This window comes from Pongo pygmaeus, chromosome 11, assembly GCF_028885625.2.
Source record: "Pongo pygmaeus isolate AG05252 chromosome 11, NHGRI_mPonPyg2-v2.0_pri, whole genome shotgun sequence".
Classification (NCBI taxonomy): Eukaryota; Metazoa; Chordata; class Mammalia; order Primates; family Hominidae; genus Pongo; species Pongo pygmaeus.
This window is the reverse complement of record NC_072384.2, coordinates 137682171-137703762: the sequence shown is the minus strand read 5'-3', so window position 1 is coordinate 137703762 and position 21592 is coordinate 137682171. Positions and strand designations below refer to the sequence as shown.

Here is a 21592-nt window from a genome sequence, read left to right as displayed (position 1 = left end):
TAATCTAGTTTACACAGAACTATTTTTTTAAAGAGACTATCCTTTTCCTAAAGAGTGTTGTTGGCACATTTGTCAAAAATCAGTTGGTTATAGGTATTTGGATTAATTTCTGTGTTCGCTATTCTGTTCCATTGCCCTATGTGTCTATTTTTATGCCAGTATAATGCTGTTTTGGTTACTACAGCCTTGCAGGATATTTTGACATCTGGTAGTGTGATATCTCCAGCTTTGTTCTCTTTGCTCAGGATTGTTTTGGCTATTTGAGGTATTTTGTGATTCCATACAAACTTTAGGACTAATTAAATCCAGATTGGGAGCCAGAGAAGCCTTTCCTTTGCCTAGGTTAAAGAGGAATTCACCCATTTTTCTTCTAGTACTGGTATGGTTTCATTTTTGTTTTAACATTTTCTTCAAATTTTATTTTATATTTTCTTCTTCATCTTTTATTTTAGGTTAAGGGGTACATGTGCAATAAATAGTTATTATGATTAATATAGGCTAATTTAATCTTTGCTTGTATGGTCAATGTTTTTAGCATTTATCCTAAGTTTGGAAGAATATTCTCCTATGTTTTCCTTAAAGTGTTAATAATTTTATGTCTATAATGCATCGGAGTTAAAAAAAAAAAAAAACCTGTATTATTCTAAGAGATACCTAACTAAATAGTACAATTTATTAACATAAATAATCTTGTCCCTCCCTACTCCCTGTATTGCAACTTTACCTTTGACAACAAAGGTCAATTCTGGTGTGACTTTATTTGGGGTCTGTTTGGATCTTTCTATATTCCACTGGTCCCTTTGTTTATCCTACATATGTCTTCACTAACGTAGCTTTAAAAGTCTTGATCTCTGGTGATGTAAGTCATCTAACATCCTTTGTGAAGGTTGCCTTGGCTATTTGTGGTCTCTTATAGTCATCAATAAATTTTAAATTCAGCTTGTCAGCCTCCCAAGTAGCTGGGACTACAGGCACACGCCAGCATGCCCGGCTAATTTTGTATTTTTTCTTTTATTAGAGATGGGGTTTCGCCATGTTGGTGGGGCTGGTCTTGAACTCCAGGCCTCAGATGATCCACCCACCTCAGCCTCCTAAAGTGCTGGGATTACAGGCATGAGCCACCACACCCAGCCCTATTACCAACTTTTTTGCTTTTTCACTACTGCTGTGTATAATTTGTGTTTTCTCCTTATTATTCTTGCTAGAGACTTAACAATTTTGTTTCTTTTCAAAGCCCCAATCTGTGGTTTTGTTGACTTATTTCTATTGTATTTTTATTTACTATTTCATTGATTTTTGGTGTTAATGTTTCCCTCCAACTTTATTTGTATTTGATTTGTAATTATTGATTTTCAGCCTCTTTTCTAGTAATTGCTTTTAACTCTATACATTATCTCCAATCTTAGCCTCGGATGAATTCCTTAAATATTTCTAATTTACGTTTTCTTTTGTGTCTCATAGGTAATTGAGAAGTATACTACATAATTTCTTTCTTTGAGACAGGGTCTTACTCTGTTGTCCAGGCTGGAGTGCAGTGGCATAATCATGGCCCACTGCAGCTTTGACCTCCCAAGCTCAAGCGATCTGCCTGCCTCAGCCTCTCAAGCAGCAAGGACCACAGGCATGCACCACCATGCCCAGCTGACTTTTTAAAATTATACTTTTGTAGAATCAGGGGTCTAGTTTGCCCAGGATGGTCTTGAATTCCTGGGCTCGAGTGATCTTCCTGCCTCAGCCTCACAAAGTGCTGGGATTACAGGTGTGAGCCACTATGCCCAGACAACTACATGATTTCTAAGCAGTTAAGAGATTTCCTAGTAATCTTTATGGCTTTATTGATTTCTAGCTTAATCCCACTGTTTTCAGAGAATGCACTCATTTTGATTTCTACTCTTTGTAATGTATTAGGGCTTTATGGTCCTTTATGTGTTCAATTTTGGTAAATGGTTTATAGAGCATAAAATGAAATTATATTTTGTCATTGTTGGTTAGTGTTTCATGTATCCCAATTAGATCAAGTCTGTCACCTTTGCTATGTTCTTCGTGATATTGTCTGTTCATGCCATCAGCTAATATGAGAGGTGTATTGTCTTCCAGTATGATTATAGATGACTCTTTTCTCCTTTTAGTTCTGTCAACTTCCACTTGATTATATTTTGAATATAAAATTAGAATTGCTACATATTCCTGTCGCCTTTTGGACTGATCTCTGTAGAATAATGGACATCCAAAAATGTCTATATTTGAATCTGTAGAATTTCAGGTTACATGGGAAAAGGAAATTAAGATAGCAGACAGAACTAGATTGCTAATCAGCTCACCTCAAAATAGACTGATTATCCTGAGTTTTCAGGTGGGCCCAATATAATCACAAGGGTCCTTCAAAGTGGAAAAAAGGAGGCAGGAGAGAGAACCAGAGAGCGAGCAGTGTGAAAATAACTCTACCCAATGTTGCTGGCTTTGAAGGTGGAGAAAGAGGGGCATGAGCCAAGAAATGTGGGCGGCCTCTAGAAGCTGGAAAGGGCAAGGTAACAGCTTGTCCCCTAGAGCTTCCAGAAAAATATGCAGCCCTATTGACATAAGCCCAGTGAGACCCATTTCAGATTTCTGAACTGCAGAACTGTAAGATAATACATCTGCGTTGTTTTAAGCCATTAAGTTTGTGGTAATTTGTTACAGAAGGAAACTATATGCAACCTTTTTCATTAAAAATCACTTTCTATCTCTAATAATGCTTCTTGCCTTGAGGTCTACTTTGTCTAATACAATCACCCTTCGATATTCACAGGGGATATACTTGGCTTCAAGACCGCCAAGTACACAAAATCTGTAGATGGGAGTCCTTTATATAACACAGTATTTGCAAATAACGTATACACATTCTCTCATATACTTTAGATTTAATACCTAATACAATGCAATGTATAATGGTTATGCTGTATTTCTTTAGAAAAATTTCAAATATTTTTGAGCTGCAGTTGATTGAATCACAGATGTAGAACCCACAGATATGGAGGGCCAACTCTTACTATCAAAGATGCACCAACTTTCTTTTGGTTAGTATTTGCAATGGTATATCTTTTTCCAACTTTTAAATGTAAGAACACGGGAATATTAAAAGAGGATCTTTTGTATATAGCAGTTAGGATTTTTTCTTTCAACATGTTAAAAATGCCATTTCACTGTCGGCTTTACCACTACTTCTTTGAAGATAATGACCCCCTGGTCCTCCCTCTGTGCTTTTAATATATTCTCTTTGTCTCTGGTTTTCAGTAGTTTTACTACTGTTGTCTGGGTGTGGTTTTCTTTGCATTTATCCTCTGTGGGGGTTTTCTGAGCTTTTTGAATTTGTGGATTGATTTCTTTCATCACTTTCAGAAAATTCTGGGCTGGTACTTCTATTTTTCCACTCTATATTCTCGCTCTTCCTTGGATTCCAATTAGATAAATGGTAGATCGCTATGCTGTGTACCACGTCTCTAACACAATTGCCAGTTAAGTTCCCGTTTCATTTCTGTACTTCAGCTTATTTTATATTGACCTGTCTTCCAGGAGCAGTTTTACTAATATTCTACTTCTGGTTTATATTTATAAGCCAACACCTTCCCCCACCCAACAACCTTGTTTAACGGAGCGCTGACATAGCAAAACTCCAGGAAAACGGAATTGTTTCTCAAAGGTTTTTGACTTGCTTTTTGGTTTCCTACCCTAGACAGCTTAAAAGTTTACCAAATGTTTTGAAGAGTCAACAGTGTGGTTTAGCCCTCTCAAGTCTCCATTGTTATCACCCCAGCCCTTTGAAAGTGCCCAAATTCCACAGGTTGTTAGGTTATTCAGCAGCAGACCCCTCACCAGGCAAAGCTGGAATCTTGCTGTGCCCAGTGGAAACAACAAACACCTGCCACTGACCCCGCAAAGAGCTGCTGCAGATGACCTCATTGCAGTACTCTCAAATCTTAGCTCCACATTCCTCATTGATTTAGGGGCTGATGCCTCTCAAGGGATAAGTGTGGGTATTCACCTATTACAGTTATTGACACAATTCTGAGTTGGCCTCAAGGTACTTCAACCCAGGAACAGAAATTTTCATACTTACCACCACCCCCTGACTTTTTGTCATTTATTTTTCAAGCAAACTCACTAATCCTGTTAAATTTCCCACATTCTGGAACCGGCTGATTGTTTCTTAGTGGGATGTTTAACTTGTTCCATTAATTCTCACATTTAATGTAAAGTAGCAGATCTAAAGCTTTAAATATATATACGTATATACGTATATATATATACGTATATATATGTATGTATACGTATATATGTATACGTATACATATACGTATATATGTACATACGTATACGTATATATATGTACATATATATATAAAATTAAAGTGCTTTCAGTCTGATTCATGTGTTACACACTTCCCTTTGATTTGACTAGGTCCCTGATCCCCGCCCCAAGGCAGAATAGCATAGGTATGTAAAGATATGTAGACATATCACTTCTGTTGATCTCCAGGAACAAGAGACAGGGAACCAGGAAAAGTAAAACAAGGAAGGAGGAAAAAACAATTGAAGGCTGCATTAGAGAGCTTATGACCATGGGACACCACAGCTCAATTTTTTGGGGGTTCTTTTTGAGGATCTAGGCATAGAACACATTGGAAATAGTCTGCCCTGAGACAAGGAAGAGAGTGTTTATTCACCATGTCATGTTCACAACTGCTGAAGGGCTGCCCAATCAGGTTTGTGAGAGCATCCTGATAGTAGTGCCAGGGTAAGTCCCAGAGCAAATTTTAGAGATATCCAATGGATCTGAAGCAGAGTGCTGTCAGGCTACACTTGTACGCAGATGGCTGGCTCAGAAATAGCCAGAGCACAAAGACAGGCTGATAGATGTACTGGACATATTTCATGCTCAATCTCATTTTCTTACCCTGTGGTCTCAACAGCATTGATATATATTTCCATGATCCCTTCTTTGTTTCATTAAGGGCTGCAAGTACTGTTTTTCTAATTTTTATCTTTATTAGGTGGAATTTTCCAGCATGAGCTTTTTGACTACCCTACAGGTTCAATTTTTGTTGCTTTAGAGATTGGTAGCATATCAATTTGTCCTGAAAACTGATAATAAAGGGAAGGGAAATCAAGCACTCATCCTGCCTTTCTTGTACAGTGATGAGGTTATTAAGAGTTAAAAATAGACACATATACAAATATTTCATGCTCAAACTGTCTCATTTTTACATGGCCTGTAGAAATCCCTTCAAGTTGGCTTGTATAACCCTTTGACAGAGTCCCAAGTCTTTAAGAGCCTCCTTGAATCCTGGACATCTTGTACCACATATGAACTTGTACACTTACTGCCCTAGACCTATTAGCTGTTTTGCAAATAAGTTCTTATTCCTTTTAATTGCAAATGAAAATGAAAGAACACAATCTGGGTACTAGTGGTGCTCATTGTTACTGAACTGTAATTACTCTAGACCTTTTCATGTAGACAGGAGTAAGAAATATTTACTGTTTACAAAGAAAAGTAAAGCATATAATGAGGTTTCCATGTCAAATTTAAGATTACTGGGGTCTAATGTTACATGATTATTAATTTAATCTATAATATACTTTTAATAATAAAGATATCAAGATTTTGTGAAATTAATCATGAAAAACCACATTCATTAGTCTAAGATTTTTTTCTGTCCTTAGTGTACATCCTACTGACAATGTAAAATTGAAATATTGTGTTTGATCACTTGAGATTATTTTTTCTGTATGTAGTAGTTCACTGTCCTCTCCTTCCTCTTTAGGGAACTATTTTATTCATTTTGTATATATCCCCCAATTGCTTAGTTTTGAAATATAAGGAAATACGTACATATATATAATTGTAATCATTCTCCTTTTGTTACCCTCAAAATAACCACATAAACTACATGTGCTTTCTATGTTCTCACTCTAGAGATCATTCCAGTTCAGTATAGAGATCTTCACTCCTTTTACACCTGCGTAGTCTACACTGTTGTTTATTCAAACAATCCCCTATTAATGAACACTTGGATTGACTCTAATCTGCTTTTAAAAAATAACCATGGATACAATTTGTACTTAATACCTGGAAGTTAAAAAAACTGGCACTGTCATTCTCTTGATCATTCTCCTGATCCTCTGACTTCTTGAATTCCCCTTTCCTCAACTGTAAAACAAGGAATTTTAATATGACTTACCTATCCGGGTTAAATAAAATTGCAATTCAAAAAGTATTCCCATATATGTTAAGAAAAACTGAAATAGCCACTAAAATGCAGTCAAAATAAATAAATTATATAATTATCACTACACAGATTCACCATACAGCTCATTTCTACTTAAGAGATTCATATTGAGACAATGACAAAATAGATTGTGTCCACAGAAAGATCAAGAGAGTGAAATTTCCAGAAACTATCTTAGATGAAATAATTGAAGAATTCAGTTAAATATTTATTGAACAAATGCAGAATAAATGAACTAAGGGCTGTTATAACCTTAAGTTACAACAAACAACTTCAAATATTCAGAGGGCTGTCACACACAGAATGAAAGACTTGCTCAGTATTTCTCCAAAGGGCAGAACTTGAGCCAAGGGATAAATATAAGCAACCAATGGGCTGCAGGATAGTTGTACAAAGTGTATCATATATCTTCATAGCTTCTTTGCCCATACAATGCATTCCACACTTAAGTTTCTCCTTCTAAAAGGGGACAGCACAAGTTAATATGTCTCATGAATGTCTTAAATAAGTTGCATTTTCATGGGAAGCCCTCCACTGCCAGCAATGGATATACTCACACTATTGGAAAAAATCTAAAGTTAACAAACTGGTTTAGTATGGAAATGGTCTATTTGTTCCTCAGCTATGTTTCTGTATTTTACATTAGTGGCTCTCAGGAGGTGGGGGGTGAAAAGAGAGCATGTTCTCCAAAGAGGGTGAATCATAATCCCCAGTGATTCAGATACTGTGCCTGGGGACGGTCTTTCTTCAAGTCCAAATGAATCATTATAATTATCAACCAATGGTACATATAAGAGTATGGCATGTGCTGGGACAGAGAAAGACAGTTGACAAACACTATTCTACATGAAACAGGAAATCTTATTTTATGAGTCACTAGAAAACAAACTAACTGTAATACTGACGGGCTCCATCCAGATTATTAAATATTACAAAATGAGAACTGTTTCAACAACTATTCAGCATAATGTTTAAGGACAAAATGTATATAGTATATTTTATATTCTATATGTATTTTATCACATACTCAGTAAGGAATGCTGAGGTGCTTAAGCCATCCAATAAATTGAAAATACAAACTTTACATTTCTATATTTGTCAGTATACAGGATTCTGAAGATGAATCTTGAACTCAGAGTGATAAATCAGTTTTCAAGAAAAGCCACATAATCCGTCAGTCTGGCTAACTGCTGTTCATTGGGTATTGGGGGAACTGGAGCAGGCTCTGTATGTTAAAGAAACAAACACACTTCAAGTTACATACCATGGTAACAAAGCTTTGGCCCCAACACCTTCAATTTTTAACAGTAAGTTAACTTTCTTAGATTTGTCCTGGTTTTAGACAAAATCTTACATCATAGAGGCTTGGACATTTTTGAAAAGCAAGCCAAGAAGTCTCAACTTTTATGAGTATGGTTTTACCTAACTGCTAGTAAAGGCATGTCTGATGTTGTTGTTACTGAAGTATTCTATGTAAAGGTTAAAGACACTTTTATCATGCAACATCTCTTTTAAAAGATCACAGCTCTTCTTGAAAACATCCTTACCCATGCAACACTAAATTCAAGAAATAATTAAGAGTGCTTCCCATGCCCCAGGCAACACTGAAGAATATTAAATTGTCAATGAACCAAAAAAAAAAAAAAAAAAGAAAACCCACAAAGATCTCAAGGAATTTACATTCCAACATTTAAGTTACTACGCATCAGCCTGGGGACGCCTTCTGAATAACAGTACTGGTGAACAGCTCTGGCAGGCCTCCCCGACATGAGAATAAGAAGGCTCTGCAGCTGGCCCAGAGGAAGCCACCACCTCAAGGCAAGCTCTGGGGGAGCCCAGTTTCACTCTTGTAACCAGATGTATTACTACACATTTATGAAATTTAACCTCTGTTTACAAGGTAAGAAATAGATACACATTGACACACACACATACATATATACTACAAAAAAGAAATTAGGAACAATGAGACATTAAAAAATGTGCATATGAAAATACACACCTGATAAGGGAATAAACTTGTTAAAGGAAACATCCAGGGCCCCTGCAACTAAATTAAAAAAAAAAAAAATGTACAGCTCAATTTACAGAAGTCATTGTAAAGATCTTTCATAGAACATGCTATTTTCAGCACAACATGAATTTATGGCCATTTATTTCTCAAACAGGGATAATAACTGTGCTCTATTATAAGTCTTTATTTTATTACTCTTCCCCCACTATCTCACTTGACTGGGATCATGTCTTCCCACTCTTTGTAACTCAAAGGGCTGAGCACATTGAGAATCCTTTACTGTATGTTCAGCAATGTCTAAACGTAGGCATTCCGAGTAGGTGGAAGGAAATTTGGGTTGACGTGGATGAAGGCGGGTTTATGGAAGTAGGCGTTAAGCTTGGCTCTAAAAACCTGGCAGAAAAGGACACTCCTGGTCAGCAGGAGGAAGGAAGAGAAACTATCAGGTGGGAATGAGTGTGGCTCACTTCCAACAGCAAGACTGAGGGGCTGGGAATTCAGATAAAGACAATGAGGCAGGTCATAGAAATTAAGGCCTTAAAAGGAGGGCTAGAGAAGTTAACTCTGTGAAAGTGGAAGCCACAGGAAAAGTGCCCGTATGACTTGAGTGCAAACAGAAAAGGGGGGCAGTTGAATATTTAAACATTTTTTTTAATACAGACAACAGTTTGGATATGAAGGATAAGCTCAGTTACAAATGGCTCCATAAAAGGATGGAGATTAATATTTAGTAAAAACTAAGGTGTAAGGACCATGAAACACCTACATAAAATCATTTATATATACAGGAAATACGTTTTTAAGAGTTTAAACTAGGTGATCCTTTCTACCCTGTCTACTACACTTTATTTAAAATGAGTTATTTCCATTGTGTTAGTATAGCAGAATTTTATATCCAATTATCAAAAACCAAAGCCTGAAAACCTGAAGCAGTCTTAGAAGAGTCCAACGCTGCATAAATGGGTGAAAGCTCCACCTACCTGGCTTTCTGGGCAGAACCATTCTTGTGGTGGAATCAGCTTGCCATCCTTGTTCTAATATGCCTTAAAAAGTATATTACACATAAAGATCCGGAAAGAATAAAACACCCCACAAAATCCACAACTTGTCCATCACATTAGTTGTACAGAAGACCTGATGTGTTTAGTATAACCCGTCATATGCATTTTTACTAGAAAGGTATATTACAAAGAGCATGGAAACTTATTATTGAAATATTTCTGAAACAGGTATCAAAGCCTCATTTTACTCTATTAGGCTGCTATAATCATTAAAAGATGGTTAGTTTTCTGTCAAGAACATATTATACTATTAACCTAATCAGTATTATTTAAAACAAACATAAGGAAAACGAATATGGCACCTTTTGTGACCATCATATCAGTAATAACAAAGATGGCAATAATAGAAACAGCTTCCATATACAGAAGGTTTACCTGTAGGTACCAGACTATGTGCTTTTATAGGGATGATTTTATGTAATCACCACAACTCTATGAAGTGGGATATAGGGCCATCATTTGACAGGTATGGAAAATAAAGTTTAGGGAAATTCAAGCGATTTGTCCTAAGTCACATAGCCACTAGCATCAGGGATGGGTGGTACCAGCATTCACATCCAGGTGGTCAGCTGAGAATATGAGCTCTGAAGTATGTTATATATAGAAAATAAATGACGGACCAATTTTAAGAGCCAAAAGAAATAAATGTTTGTATGAGTAAATAAAAGTAATAACTTAGAACTTTCATTAACCTATCTTCATGTATCTACAACTATGCTAGGCCCTTAATTTAGGAGGTAGTACTTGATGATGCTCATATTTTAGCTGGAGAATCAAAAATGTCAATCATGGTAAAACAATGCCACGAGGTGTATAGAATATATATATATATTTTTTTGATATGGAATCTCACTCTGTTGCCCAGGCTGGAGTGCAGTGGCAGTCTCGGCTCACTGCAACCTCCACCTCCTGGGTTCACGGGATTCTCCTGCCTCAGCCTCCTGAGTAGCTGGGATTACAGGTGCCTGCCACCATACCTGGCTAATTTTTTGTATTTTTAGTAGAGACGGGGTTTCACCATGTTGGCCAGGCTGGTCTCAAACTCCTGACCTCGTCATGATCCACCCACCTTGGCCTCCCAAAGTGCTGGGATTACAGGTGTGAGCCACCGCACCTGGCCAGGTGTATACAATATTCTGTAACAACGAGCAAGAGGAAGGATTAGTCTGGGCATCAGCTGAGAAATGAAAATGCGAAGTTACATTTGGAGAGACCAGCAGGTATGAGTGGGGAGCAAGCAAGCGCCTAGGGTATGGGTCAGAAATGGCAGGGAAAATGGGCTGAAAAGGGACGTGGGGATGATGCTGCCTTTACCAAATAAGGGCGAAATAAGGATTTCCAAATATGAGTAAAGAGGCCAATTAAGACATATTTTTGTAACCAACTGTGTGGATATTCACACATGTGCTTGCTATAGAACTATTAATATGCTTGATTGCAGCGTGCCCGCTGGGTGTTCCACAACACGTGTTTCATATCACCTCTCAAAAAACACAGCCTGGACTCCAAAAGCATATTCTGTTCCAAGTGTTTCAGAGGAGACTGTGAACCTACAATTCACACTTCTATTTTCCATTTTCCTTGTAAGTAAAAAGTAAGCCAAAAATACCTTTCACAGCCTCTTCTACAGGAAGTCCAACAAAGGCTGCAAAATCATCGGCGACGATTGAAGTATACGCTTGAGAGACCAGGGCAAAGGCGCGTCTCCTTGTTGCATCTATTGTGGGAGTGGAGGGTTGGCAGAGAGTGAACCAGGGAGCAGGCATTTTCAAAGCACATCGTTAAATCACACCACTGTCCTTGTCCCGTTTTCACAAGCAAGGCCAGATGAACTCAAAGATTTCTGTGCTTATAGACACAAATATATATGCCCAGTATGTAAGGGAGGTTCAAATATTGCTGAAAAAAAACACATTTCTTACACTTCCTCTTGAATGAAAAATCTCAGACAATGAAAATTACAAAGATGGAAAAAGGTTACTAAACACAAGGCTCTAACCCTAAGAAAATGCAGTATATTTTATGCAATGGGGATATAAATTTTACTTATCTTATTTCATTTACAAATGCTGGAATCAAAGGAGCAGAAAACTGATTTGCGTAATCAGCTGTCCTTTTTCAAAAATGTCTCTAATACAGGACCACACCTGGGAGTTACAGAACAAATCTTGTAACTGGAGCATTCTTCCAAGTCTGCATCAAACTCTTGACTGAATTAAGGTTCAAAATCCTAAATTGCCACCTTGAAAGAATGACTCTAAGAAGGGACTGCCAAACAATACCAGCAATGAAAACTTTCCTGAAAATGGCATTTAGGATTGTCCCCAGGCTTACATACCCAATTAAATAAAATCAGGAGTACGGCAGAGTTGAGCACTGTGAAAACAGCTGGACTTTCTCCCTGGGCAGTGCTCTTTGGTAACCCAAGAGCTCCTCCACCTGGTGGTCAACATGCTTAGGAAATATTCTGGATTTTACTTTCCATATTTAATAGGCCAGTGTACATATGTAAAACAAACACCCTAACATATTTAAAATCTTCTCTCCATTCCTGGGACATTGTCAAACTACACCAATTCCCCCAGATACCCTTTGTGCCAAACTAGTCCACTGGCTCTCAGACAAGCCTTACACCTTCTCCCCCGGGGCTTTTGGTTTATGCTGTCCTGTCACCTGAAATGCCCTCCTGTCTGCTCTCTACCATGCCTAAGTCTGTTTATAATTCATCACGATCTCTGCCCTTCTCTAAACTCAGCAGTATTGTTTACACTTCTACCTTAACAAGCAACTTTCCACTACGGCAGACACTGCTCCACCTACCCCCTTCTTTTCAATTACATTCCAAACTTCTCGACAGGAAGGGGTATCTCTTTACAGTCCCCCAAACACCTAGCATCTCCGGTGAAATATATGCCAAATACATGCTTGTCGATGGCATCACGAGGACCAAAATGGGGCATGACTCCAACACTTAGGCTTTGTTTCTCAGATTCCTTAAAAACTGCCGACACTCCCATCCCTTCATCTGAGCCCGACATCCTCTCCAGCTTTCACTCAGCCACTGTCTGCTCTTCCTTCTGTGGCTTTACACTTATTATTGTAGGTTCCTTCCTTCCTTCAACCAGCCTGTAACCTAACAGACTTTACAACACCAAGAAACGTTTTCTATTAAGGCTGCACACATTCAATGGAAAAGAACTGAGCCAACAATGGAAAAGAAATATACTTTTTTTTTAGAGAAGTAAAAGTATACACCATAAAACTATTCATTTGGTAAGTCAACTGTATTTCAAAAACATTTATTACTTCAGTTCAAATATTCTGGTCATATTTTCAGAGTAGGGAATAAAACAGGAATACAGTAAGAATGGAGGAGATAAACAAAAGGGAGAGAAAAGTAAAAAGATATCACTGGAAAAGGAAAGAAAAACATGTGATGGGAGGAGAAGTGAGTTGACAAAGCAAAAATAAAGGCTAAGTGTTCTCTGTCTCAGAAGCTGCAATATCCACTTGGCATGAATCACATCTACATTCCGACTAGTCACTCTGTGATCCTCAAGTTGTGAAATCTGTAACCTCAGGCCCTAGAATGACACGCTGGAAGGTGGAATAAATTGAGCCAGCACCTAATATCTGCGGCAATAGTTGATGGAACACATTTTTGGTGAAAACAGAAATGCTAACAGAATGCAAACTCAGTTGTTCAACAAATACTCAAGTGCCGCTCATCCATCACTGTCAGTGCTGGAGACAGAAGGGAAGAGGAGCTAGTCACTCCCATCCTTTCGAATCCTCTTCTGTCTTTCCCAGCCATGCTGTATGCCAGGGAGGTTGGCCACCTGAGCTCTCTTGCTTTGGCGAATTGGGGCTCTACCAAGTCACAGGCTGGGAAGAAAGGTCAGGGAATTTACTTCCTATGCCCTTTCCCTGCCTTGCTCCAGCTGACCTTCTGTATCCATCCTGTGGGGCAGCCCCAGTAACACTGGACCCTCACCTTGCCCTTTCAAGCCTCAGATGAGAATGGCTACTGTCTACCTAGTTCCTAGGTACTTCCTCAGCCTTTGTTTCCTGCAAAAGTCGTTTTCACTAGCTTCTCTTAAGTCATTTTCAGTTTTCTAATGGGACTGTGCCTAATTTAGAATAGAATGGAAAGAAGTCTAAGAAAGTGATTGTTCTTAACTAGAAAATAAGTTTCTAATATGTTAAGAAGCAAAATGTTAAATTCATCAGTAAGACCAATCTGTTAAGAGACTATCCTGACCTGGCTGCATTTTACAAAGGAAACCACAGTACCATTCATGAATCTGGAGATTTGTAAAAGTCTCAGGATATGTTCAGGAATACTGTAGTGCTTTAGAATAAGGTACATGTTTATATATTAACTCATTCATAACCTGAAAAAGTACTATTTCTAATCACATTTCACAAATGAGGAAAATAAGACACTGAGGAGTCATCCTAGTAAGTGACAGAATCAGAATTTAAACTCCGGAAGCACGGACCCAGAGTTTAAACTCCCACATGGTACGCTATATAGCCTTTCCTGGGTTACTGAACTGCTTGCCGGGAATTCTCAATCTCATGGAATTCAGTGAGAGGAGGCTCTGGGAAGGAATAAAACTACGGACCTGACGGTGCACAATAGAATGCTTGCTGAATGAGCAAGGAGTCCCCAAGCCCAGTCCTGCCAATGAATCCGCTGTAAAACACCGGGAAAAGGCACATGGCCTGTGACCGCCCCACCACAGTCAGTCACAAGGCTGAATCACGAGGATACTATGAAAGTCCACTATAACACCAATTCCTCAGGGCTTCTATGAAGAGGTTTCCGGTGCTACTTTCTGAAACTGCCCCTGCTATACCTGTGCAATCTTCTTTCATACTCCTCCCTTCCCATCTATCTGCCTGCCTTAGGATTCTGCTCATTTCATTCACATTTAAAGTAGCTGCCTCTTGTTTTGTCACTTACATTGTTATGTTTTATGCTGCTAAGAATTTTACCATTCCAAGGGAATTATGTGCATTTCAGAAACAATCTCTGCTGTCTGCTGCCCTGTAAAGCTGATATCCCTTAGCAGAGTGATGAACAGTTATTAAAAAATTCCTGCTCACTGACTTTCTCCACAGCAGGAAGGCATACAGTGAAGGTGGATATTAACTACGGAAGTAAGGGTAACAATAAGAAATAAGAGTACATAACAACATAAAACAAGATTATATAATTTTATAAAGAGTGAACCAGGAGGACTGGAAGCAAATGCTAGGGGTGGGAGACCGTAGAGAGGCAGGGAATGAGATTTTATTGTGGGATCAGTGCTCTGTCACACCAGGCTTGTAATCTTTCAAAGCAATTAAAAACACATTTGAACATCTATGTATTAAACTGATTAGTTATAAAATCCAGAAGCTTAAGACAACACCTATCAAAGGCTGAGGCTGACAAAATTCAAAGAGCAGTCTCTATTTTCACATCTCTACAAACCCATACCTTAAACTTATTAGAATATTACAAGATCTCATTTTAATAGCAAAAAAAAAAATCTCTTAAAACTGATGAGCAATTTCTATCTAGAATTAAGAAACAACAAAAGCACAGCAACCAACGTAATCTCAGGCAACAAAAAATGAAGAAGCATGATTACGGCAAATCTAAAAAATTCTGAAAACTGTTCTTTTCACCTATCAAAAATATCTACTTAAGCACACACCACTGATTTATTACTTCAACACTGCAGCACTTAGGGACTAAGTTTCATCTAATTTCATTTTTAACCACAAAGAAACACTACCTCTAAGTGCTTCCATAATTGGCTGGACCGTCTCAGACCACTGGTGAGCGTTGATGGTTGTATAGATCCCAGGGAAATCTCTCTGCCAGATTCTTTGTCCTACTGACCAAATTCCCCCAAGTTCAGAATTTGCCTGCAATAAATATCATTGCCTTAGAGGGTATTCACTCTGTAAATGCACCAATGATTGTATCTTAAAACAAAATACCAGAAATGATATAAAAACTTGTTAGCTACATCATTAAAACCTAATTCAACATTTATTTTAAAAGATGCAATTACTTTTTCAGCCCAATCACTATAAAAAGGTTTTTAAACACTATGAGCAGTAAGGTAAAATTTATTTTTAGGCCTGATATAAATTTATTACAATAGCAAATTAAGGCATGAGAAAGTAGTCAAAAAACATTTCAGAATTAAGCCTGGGGACTAATTAGCTTAAGCATTGTTTTTAAAGATGCTGTATTTGTATTTCATAGATATATTATGTATATATATTTAGGTCAAAAGTAATAGCAAAATGGTTAATAGAGACTCTCAATCTAAGATGTCATACATTGTAGCCTAAGGATAGAGTTTCCACTAATATCACTGAAACTTATGTGCATAATTTATAGTACTTCTTTATTTAGCCAAAGAAGCTGAGGAATATTCCAATCTTACTTAACAGAATGTATGAGGGAAAAAAAAAGTAAAAATACTAATCTGATCTCTTGATGAATATCGACAATAAACAAAAGTTTAGATGAATTCTTGGTAATATCCCAAGAATGTTAAAAATTTCACTTGACACTCATGTTAGACACATGGAATCATTTGACATTAAAATTGTACTTCACTCCACTTTGGAAGAACCTTTTCACAGGCTATTTCTTCTAATCTCCCAACCAAAATAAGAAATTTAAAATCCTAATTAACAAAAATAATCTTATTGCTGTCAATCATTAGAGTATTCTTGTAAACGATGGCAGTTTCAAAATAAGTACCATTATACGAAGCAACATAAACCAGTTGAAAATCACCTCAGCTGCCTCTGCCACCTCCAGGACCTTCCTTCACCTAAACTGGCTCAGCTGTTTAACTAGGAAAGCTGCATATAAAAGCGTCTCAAGAAATCTAATCAGTAGCAACTGAGCACAAATTCTACACCATCCCAGCAAAATTCAAATTTCTGATTAGAGGACTCTGAAGATTTATTTCGAATCCTTAATACAAGTCTGATGACTATTTCTAGGACGTCAGATAGAAAACATAAGCTTATAAAAGGTTGCCATTTAAGGGAATGTCATTACATTAAAGCAATAAGATAGGTTTAAAGGATACTTACAGATTTTATAGCAGGTGGTATTCTTTTCCAAAGATATCTTGCATTATTCCTAATTTATGCCACCACAAAGAAGAATAATCAATTAAAAACATAATCATTTCAGTAAATGTTAAAAACTACCAGGTCCCAAGCCAAACATACAGAAGTATACTTTACACAACCCAAAGTAAAATTTAGTTTTATATAAATTTGTTTTGGGGAAACAATAGTGGTTTTCCAGATAAAAAGGACATGAAACATTTTTACCAAAGTAATATTTTGCCATTTCTAGTGTATTTTTTAAAAATAATAATCCATATCCTAAATTAAGGCAACAGCACACTAAAAACACAAGGACTTATAGACGGCCCAAATGATTTATTAGGATATAAAAGTAAATAAATTTATGTACTATCAAGGCTCTAGCATTCCCTGACAATAAGCATGGTACACAACACTTCTCTCCCGATTACAGCCCCTCCTACCAGTGGGTACACAGCTTCTGAGGCAGGAGTTTTTATGGGTTTGGAGGCTTGAACTACAACAAACATATAATGACAGTTTTACCAAAAAAAAAAAAAAAGAATTTCAATTTAGTTTTTAAAAAGATATAAAAGAAAGGTTTTGGAAGAATTTAAAATAAAATGTTATCAGGAATCATCAGTGAGTCACAGAACTATAGGAGACTTTTTTTTTTTTTTTGCACAGTTATGCTTTCCTTTTGAGACAGGGTCTCACTTTGGTAGCCCAGGCTGGAGTGCAGTGGCACAATCTTGGCTCACTGCAGCCTCGACTTTCTGGGCTCAGGTGATTCTCCCCACCTCAGCCTCCCAGGTAGCTGGGATTAGAGGCACGTGCAACCACGCCCAGCTAATTTTTTTTTTTATTTTTAGGACAGACGGGGTTTCACTATATTCCCCAATATTCCCCAGGCTGGTCTCAAACTCCTGGACTCAAGCCATCCACTTGCCTCGGCCTCCCAGAGTGCTGGGATTACAGGCGTGTGCCACCGCACGCGGCCTAGAGTAGTTATGCTTTCTGACTTTTCCATGTGAACGTGAAATAGGAATAATTAAAAACAAAAAAAAAACTTAAGAAATCTCATACACGTTTGTAATGAATTCCTCTTGGCTGCAATCTTCTCTTTCCACTTCTTTTGTTTTATTGATTATATATGAAGTTAAGTAAATAGAGGTCATAAAAGTTTTTTAAAAAGACAAAAGGTTAAATGAATTTACTAATTTGTCATAATAAATTGAAATGTTTTCTAGAAAGTATATGTAAGACAATGACGACCCAATCATAATTCATTAAGCTACGATTCAATAGGAAATAGACGTAACAATTACTGTAATAAAAAAGGTAGCTCGTTGTGCCTATGTTTAGTGGTGCTACTTCAGTGCAGAAATATTTCCATATAACTTTGAGAAACCTGTTGCTCTTGGCTTTAGGTTAAACGTACTTACATGTCATTATGGAGCAAATATAAAGCTAGAAGCTGACCATACACTGGGGGTGTAGCAATTCCTCCAGGGGCCTAGAAGGCCAAAAATGAAAACAAAACAACACAAAATTTTAAAAACCTCATTTACCCTTTAATTTTCATTTTTAAAATAGTATTTTATAAATGCTAATTTAAAAAGTAAGCCTTTTTAGTCTAAGATTATAAGTAATCTTATAGTCCTATTATAGATTTAGAAACAGCTTAGAGAAGTATCAAACACGAAAATTCTGAGTATTAAGTTTATATTCGTCATCAGCTTTGATTTATCTCCCTTTGGGCCTCAGTTTCTTTATACATTCAAGAATATGTAAGTGGACCCCTTCCCCAGTTCTCAAATTCCCATTTAAATGATCTTACTATTATAAGAAACAAATTCGACAGATTCCTGAAGCATTCTGATTCTGCCCATTACATCAAGCGTCCTGAATAAGAGACAGAAAATCACCACAGCTGCGTTGCAAAGACAATTCTTTCAATTTTAACTCAATTGGAAAGTATCTATTATCTATTAGTGAGTTGCTTCTTCTGGATGTTGTCTCCTTTATTTAATTTTAAAACTAATGATATAAACCCTTTTTAAGTGTCTTAGAAAAACATTAACTTTAACAGCTGCATAACTTTCATCTGTCTTACTAAAGACAAAATGGCAAGCTTACTTGACAACATTACGAGAAAAGCTTTGTGAGTTAAAAAAAGGTTACAATGGTCACATCTTTCTTGGTGTGTGTGTGAGTTGGGGTGTGTGTGTTAGTGTGTGTGTGTATACCAAGATCTTTAATAAAACCCACATTACTACTCTCTTCCAACCCGATACTGGGAAGGAAAGATGTCTAATTAATAGGAGCTCATCGGTAGGTGCTGGAGCAAAGACGCACAGGGTTTTCGGGCTCACAAGCTGAAGACACATAACAAAAAGGTCCCGGCGAGTTCGGGGAGGACGCCGGTCGGAGCAGGCCGCGGCGGTCAGGGATCCACACTTCCACCTCCCGCGCCCGCCCCGTGAGCTCCCAAAGCCCGCGAGCCTCAGACCCCGTTACCCTGGAAACTGGTGCCGCCCCGGGGCCTAAGACTACTCCGCAGTTTCTTCCAGCGCGACGCAAACGGTTACCTCGAGCTCCTGGTTCTCGCACTGATCCAGCAACTTTTTGAAACTAAAGGCGCTTTCCGCCATCACCGCCACTGGCATCTTCGCGGCCGGTCTCGCCGCTGCACCTTCCGGACAGCCAAACCCCAGACTGTCCCTCGGGCGTCGCGCCCGCGATGACGTTTAAAGCCGCCGTTACCGCCGAGCGCCCCTGCGTACCAGACCGTCAGTTCCGGGGCGCCGCCAGACATCGCCGCGGCCGGGATAGGGGGCGCTGCCGTTCTGGCCGGCTCTCTCGGTGCCCTGGAGGACCTGGCCGGCTTCGCGGGAAGCTGTGTTCAGAGCGCGCGGCCGCCCTCTGGCAGGGCGGAGTTCGTTGCACTTTTGAGGGTTCTTCACGAAGACATCCAATACATGGAAAACAAGTAACAGCAACAGTAACGAATTTTTAAATATTAAAATTGCTGGGGAACACGACGGATCCTGCAGCTGCTCGGCTGTCCTGGTCAAGTCAGTGACACTAGGGCTCCGCACCCTGCCCTGCATACCGTAGGTGCTCACGAAACGTTCGTGAGTTCCCTACTTTGAGGAGACAAGCTTAAAACCTCAGAATCTAAGGTTTGAGTCTCCCCAAACCTGCTTGTTGGGCAGCGTCCCCCGCCCGGGCTCGCCCTGCACGCCCCACGCCGGAGCCACGCTTCTCCAGCCCGGACCCCTGCCTCCTTCCAGGCTATTCTCGGAACCGCAGCCAGAGGGAATTTTTTTTTCTTTCTTGAAACGTAGAGCAGATCTGGTTACTCTTCTGCACAACGCCCTAAAATCTAGGGCCCTTCCCATCCCTCAGAATTTACATCTAATTCTCAGCTCCCCTCCGGCTTGCTGTAGCCATCCTGGCTTTTGTTTAGCACAGCACTGATTGTTAGCGACATTATATTGTGTATTATTTATTAACATATTTGTTTTTTACATCCCTCACTAGACCCCCAGGAAAGAGGCTTTGATTTGTTGCCTGCTGCAAGGCTGGCTGCATAATTTGTGGGGCTCAGAGAAAAGTGCAGAGCTTCCTTGTTCAAAAAACAGAAGGAAAGTGACTTTAAGGTCATAAAATATAAAACTTTCTCTTTCTTCTCAGTTTCTCTCTTTTCATAGTGTTTTTATGTGTTATTTAATGTCATTCCAAGAAAAATTTAGACTTAAATTGTTAGCATGAAGTTTATCATCCATCTTTACGTTGTGCAATGCCAGTTTTAAAAACTAATACAAGTGCACTGAACTCATATGTGGAATCACAGAAATGATACAATTTGTACTTCGTAGCTTATACATGCATATGTATTTTGTTTTTACCAGAACCACGCTGGTAAAAACAAATGCTGCACAAAGTGAACTTGCCTGTTTTCATCGCACTTTATGTGCACGAATTCTACCTCCACTCTCGACCTGGGACTCAACGATGCGTCAGGAAGGACTGAAAAGCAAAAGAACTATGGACTGGCCTTTTGGCATAATCAGGCGTCTAATATAAAGAAGTGCATGAATAAGAAAATATATGATATGTGTGATGGTTAATACTGACTGTTAACTTGATTGGATTGAAGGATGCAAAGTATTGATCCTGGGTGTGTCTGTGAGGGTGTTGCCGAAGGAGATTAACATTTGAGTCAGTGGGCTGGGAAAGGCAGACCCACTGTTAATCTAGATGGGCACCATCTAATCAGATGCCAGTGCAGCTAGAAATATAAAGCAGACAGAAAAATGCGAAAAGAGAGACTGGCCTAGCCTCCCAGCCTGCATCTTTCTCCCATGCTGGATGCTTCCTGCCCTGGAACATCGGACTCCAAGTTCTTCAGTTTGGGACTTGGACTGGCTCTCCTTGCTCCTCAGCTTGAAGACTGCCTATTGTGGGACTTGTGATCATGTGAGTTAATACTTAATAAACTCCTCTCTCTCTCCTTCTCTCTCTCTCTCTCTCTATATATATATATCCTATTAGTTCTGTCCCTCTAGAGAACCGTGACTCATACAATATGGTTTCTTCTTGCTTCTTAAGACACTATTGCCTTCTTTCTGCCTTCGAAACAAGTTTAGGCTCTAAGGGGAAAAGTATGGCCTTTCAGGGGTGTCAGCACCCAGCTCCCTCAGTTATAGATACAGCGCGAGTACCTTGTGCTCACTTTGAGTCTTGCTGGCCTCGCAACATCAGGGGTCCACAGGGAATTCAGTGTGCATGGTGCATTGTGAATGCTGTATGGAACATCAGTGGCCACACATAGAGGCCCGTTTCCCTGGCTCATGCTCCATTGTCTTAATGGACCTCACTTACTAACCACAAGTTTACAGATAAAATTATTAAGCATTTCAAGACAGAAACAGCCATCCTTGATTTTTTTTTTTTTTTTTGCATAATCCACAACATCTCTGTGTGGAAATGATTGTTTAGTAATTCCCTGAATGAAATGTAAAGAAAAAAAAAAACACTACAGTGTTCCTCAAGGAACTGCCAACATTAAATAGAAGGGCACATAAGTAGTTAGCAGAACTAGAGAGATCTGGGAGTAATAAAGC

The 21592-nt window shown here is 38.7% G+C and overlaps 1 protein-coding gene across 3 annotated transcripts; it reads right to left on the bottom strand.

Annotated features, from left to right (window-relative positions):
• Positions 1 to 6456: 6456 nt before the first annotated feature.
• Positions 6457 to 19801, bottom strand: COPS8 (COP9 signalosome subunit 8). Of its 3 annotated transcripts, XM_054477901.2 has the most exons (9): positions 19052 to 19114; positions 18301 to 18365; positions 17906 to 17976; positions 16461 to 16509; positions 15134 to 15266; positions 10954 to 11061; positions 9264 to 9326; positions 8272 to 8319; positions 6457 to 7494 (listed from the first exon to the last, which is right to left on the bottom strand). In XM_054477901.2, coding segments are annotated over exons 3-9 (483 nt in total). In that variant the 5' UTR covers positions 17908 to 17976; positions 18301 to 18365; positions 19052 to 19114; the 3' UTR covers positions 6457 to 7414. The 3 variants fall into 3 exon arrangements, with proteins under 3 accessions (XP_054333876.1, XP_054333874.1, XP_054333875.1); XM_054477899.2 differs by lacking the exon at positions 18301 to 18365 and having other exon boundaries at positions 19052 to 19801; XM_054477900.2 differs by lacking the exons at positions 9264 to 9326; positions 18301 to 18365 and having other exon boundaries at positions 19052 to 19583.
• Between the last annotated feature and the right edge of the window lie 1791 nt (positions 19802 to 21592).

Excerpts from the sequence above, each read along its gene's own strand:
- COPS8 (XM_054477899.2), bottom strand. The coding sequence starts at position 19,129 with ATGCCAGTGGCGGTGATGGCGGAAAGCGCCTTTAGTTTCAAAAAGTTG. Across the intron at positions 15,267-16,460 it reads TACCACCTGCTATAAAATCT|GCAAATTCTGAACTTGGGGG; the intron begins GTAAGTATCCTT and ends TATTTATTGCAG. Across the intron at positions 8,320-9,263 it reads GGTTCTGCCCAGAAAGCCAG|TTGCAGGGGCCCTGGATGTT; the intron begins GTAGGTGGAGCT and ends TTTTTAATTTAG.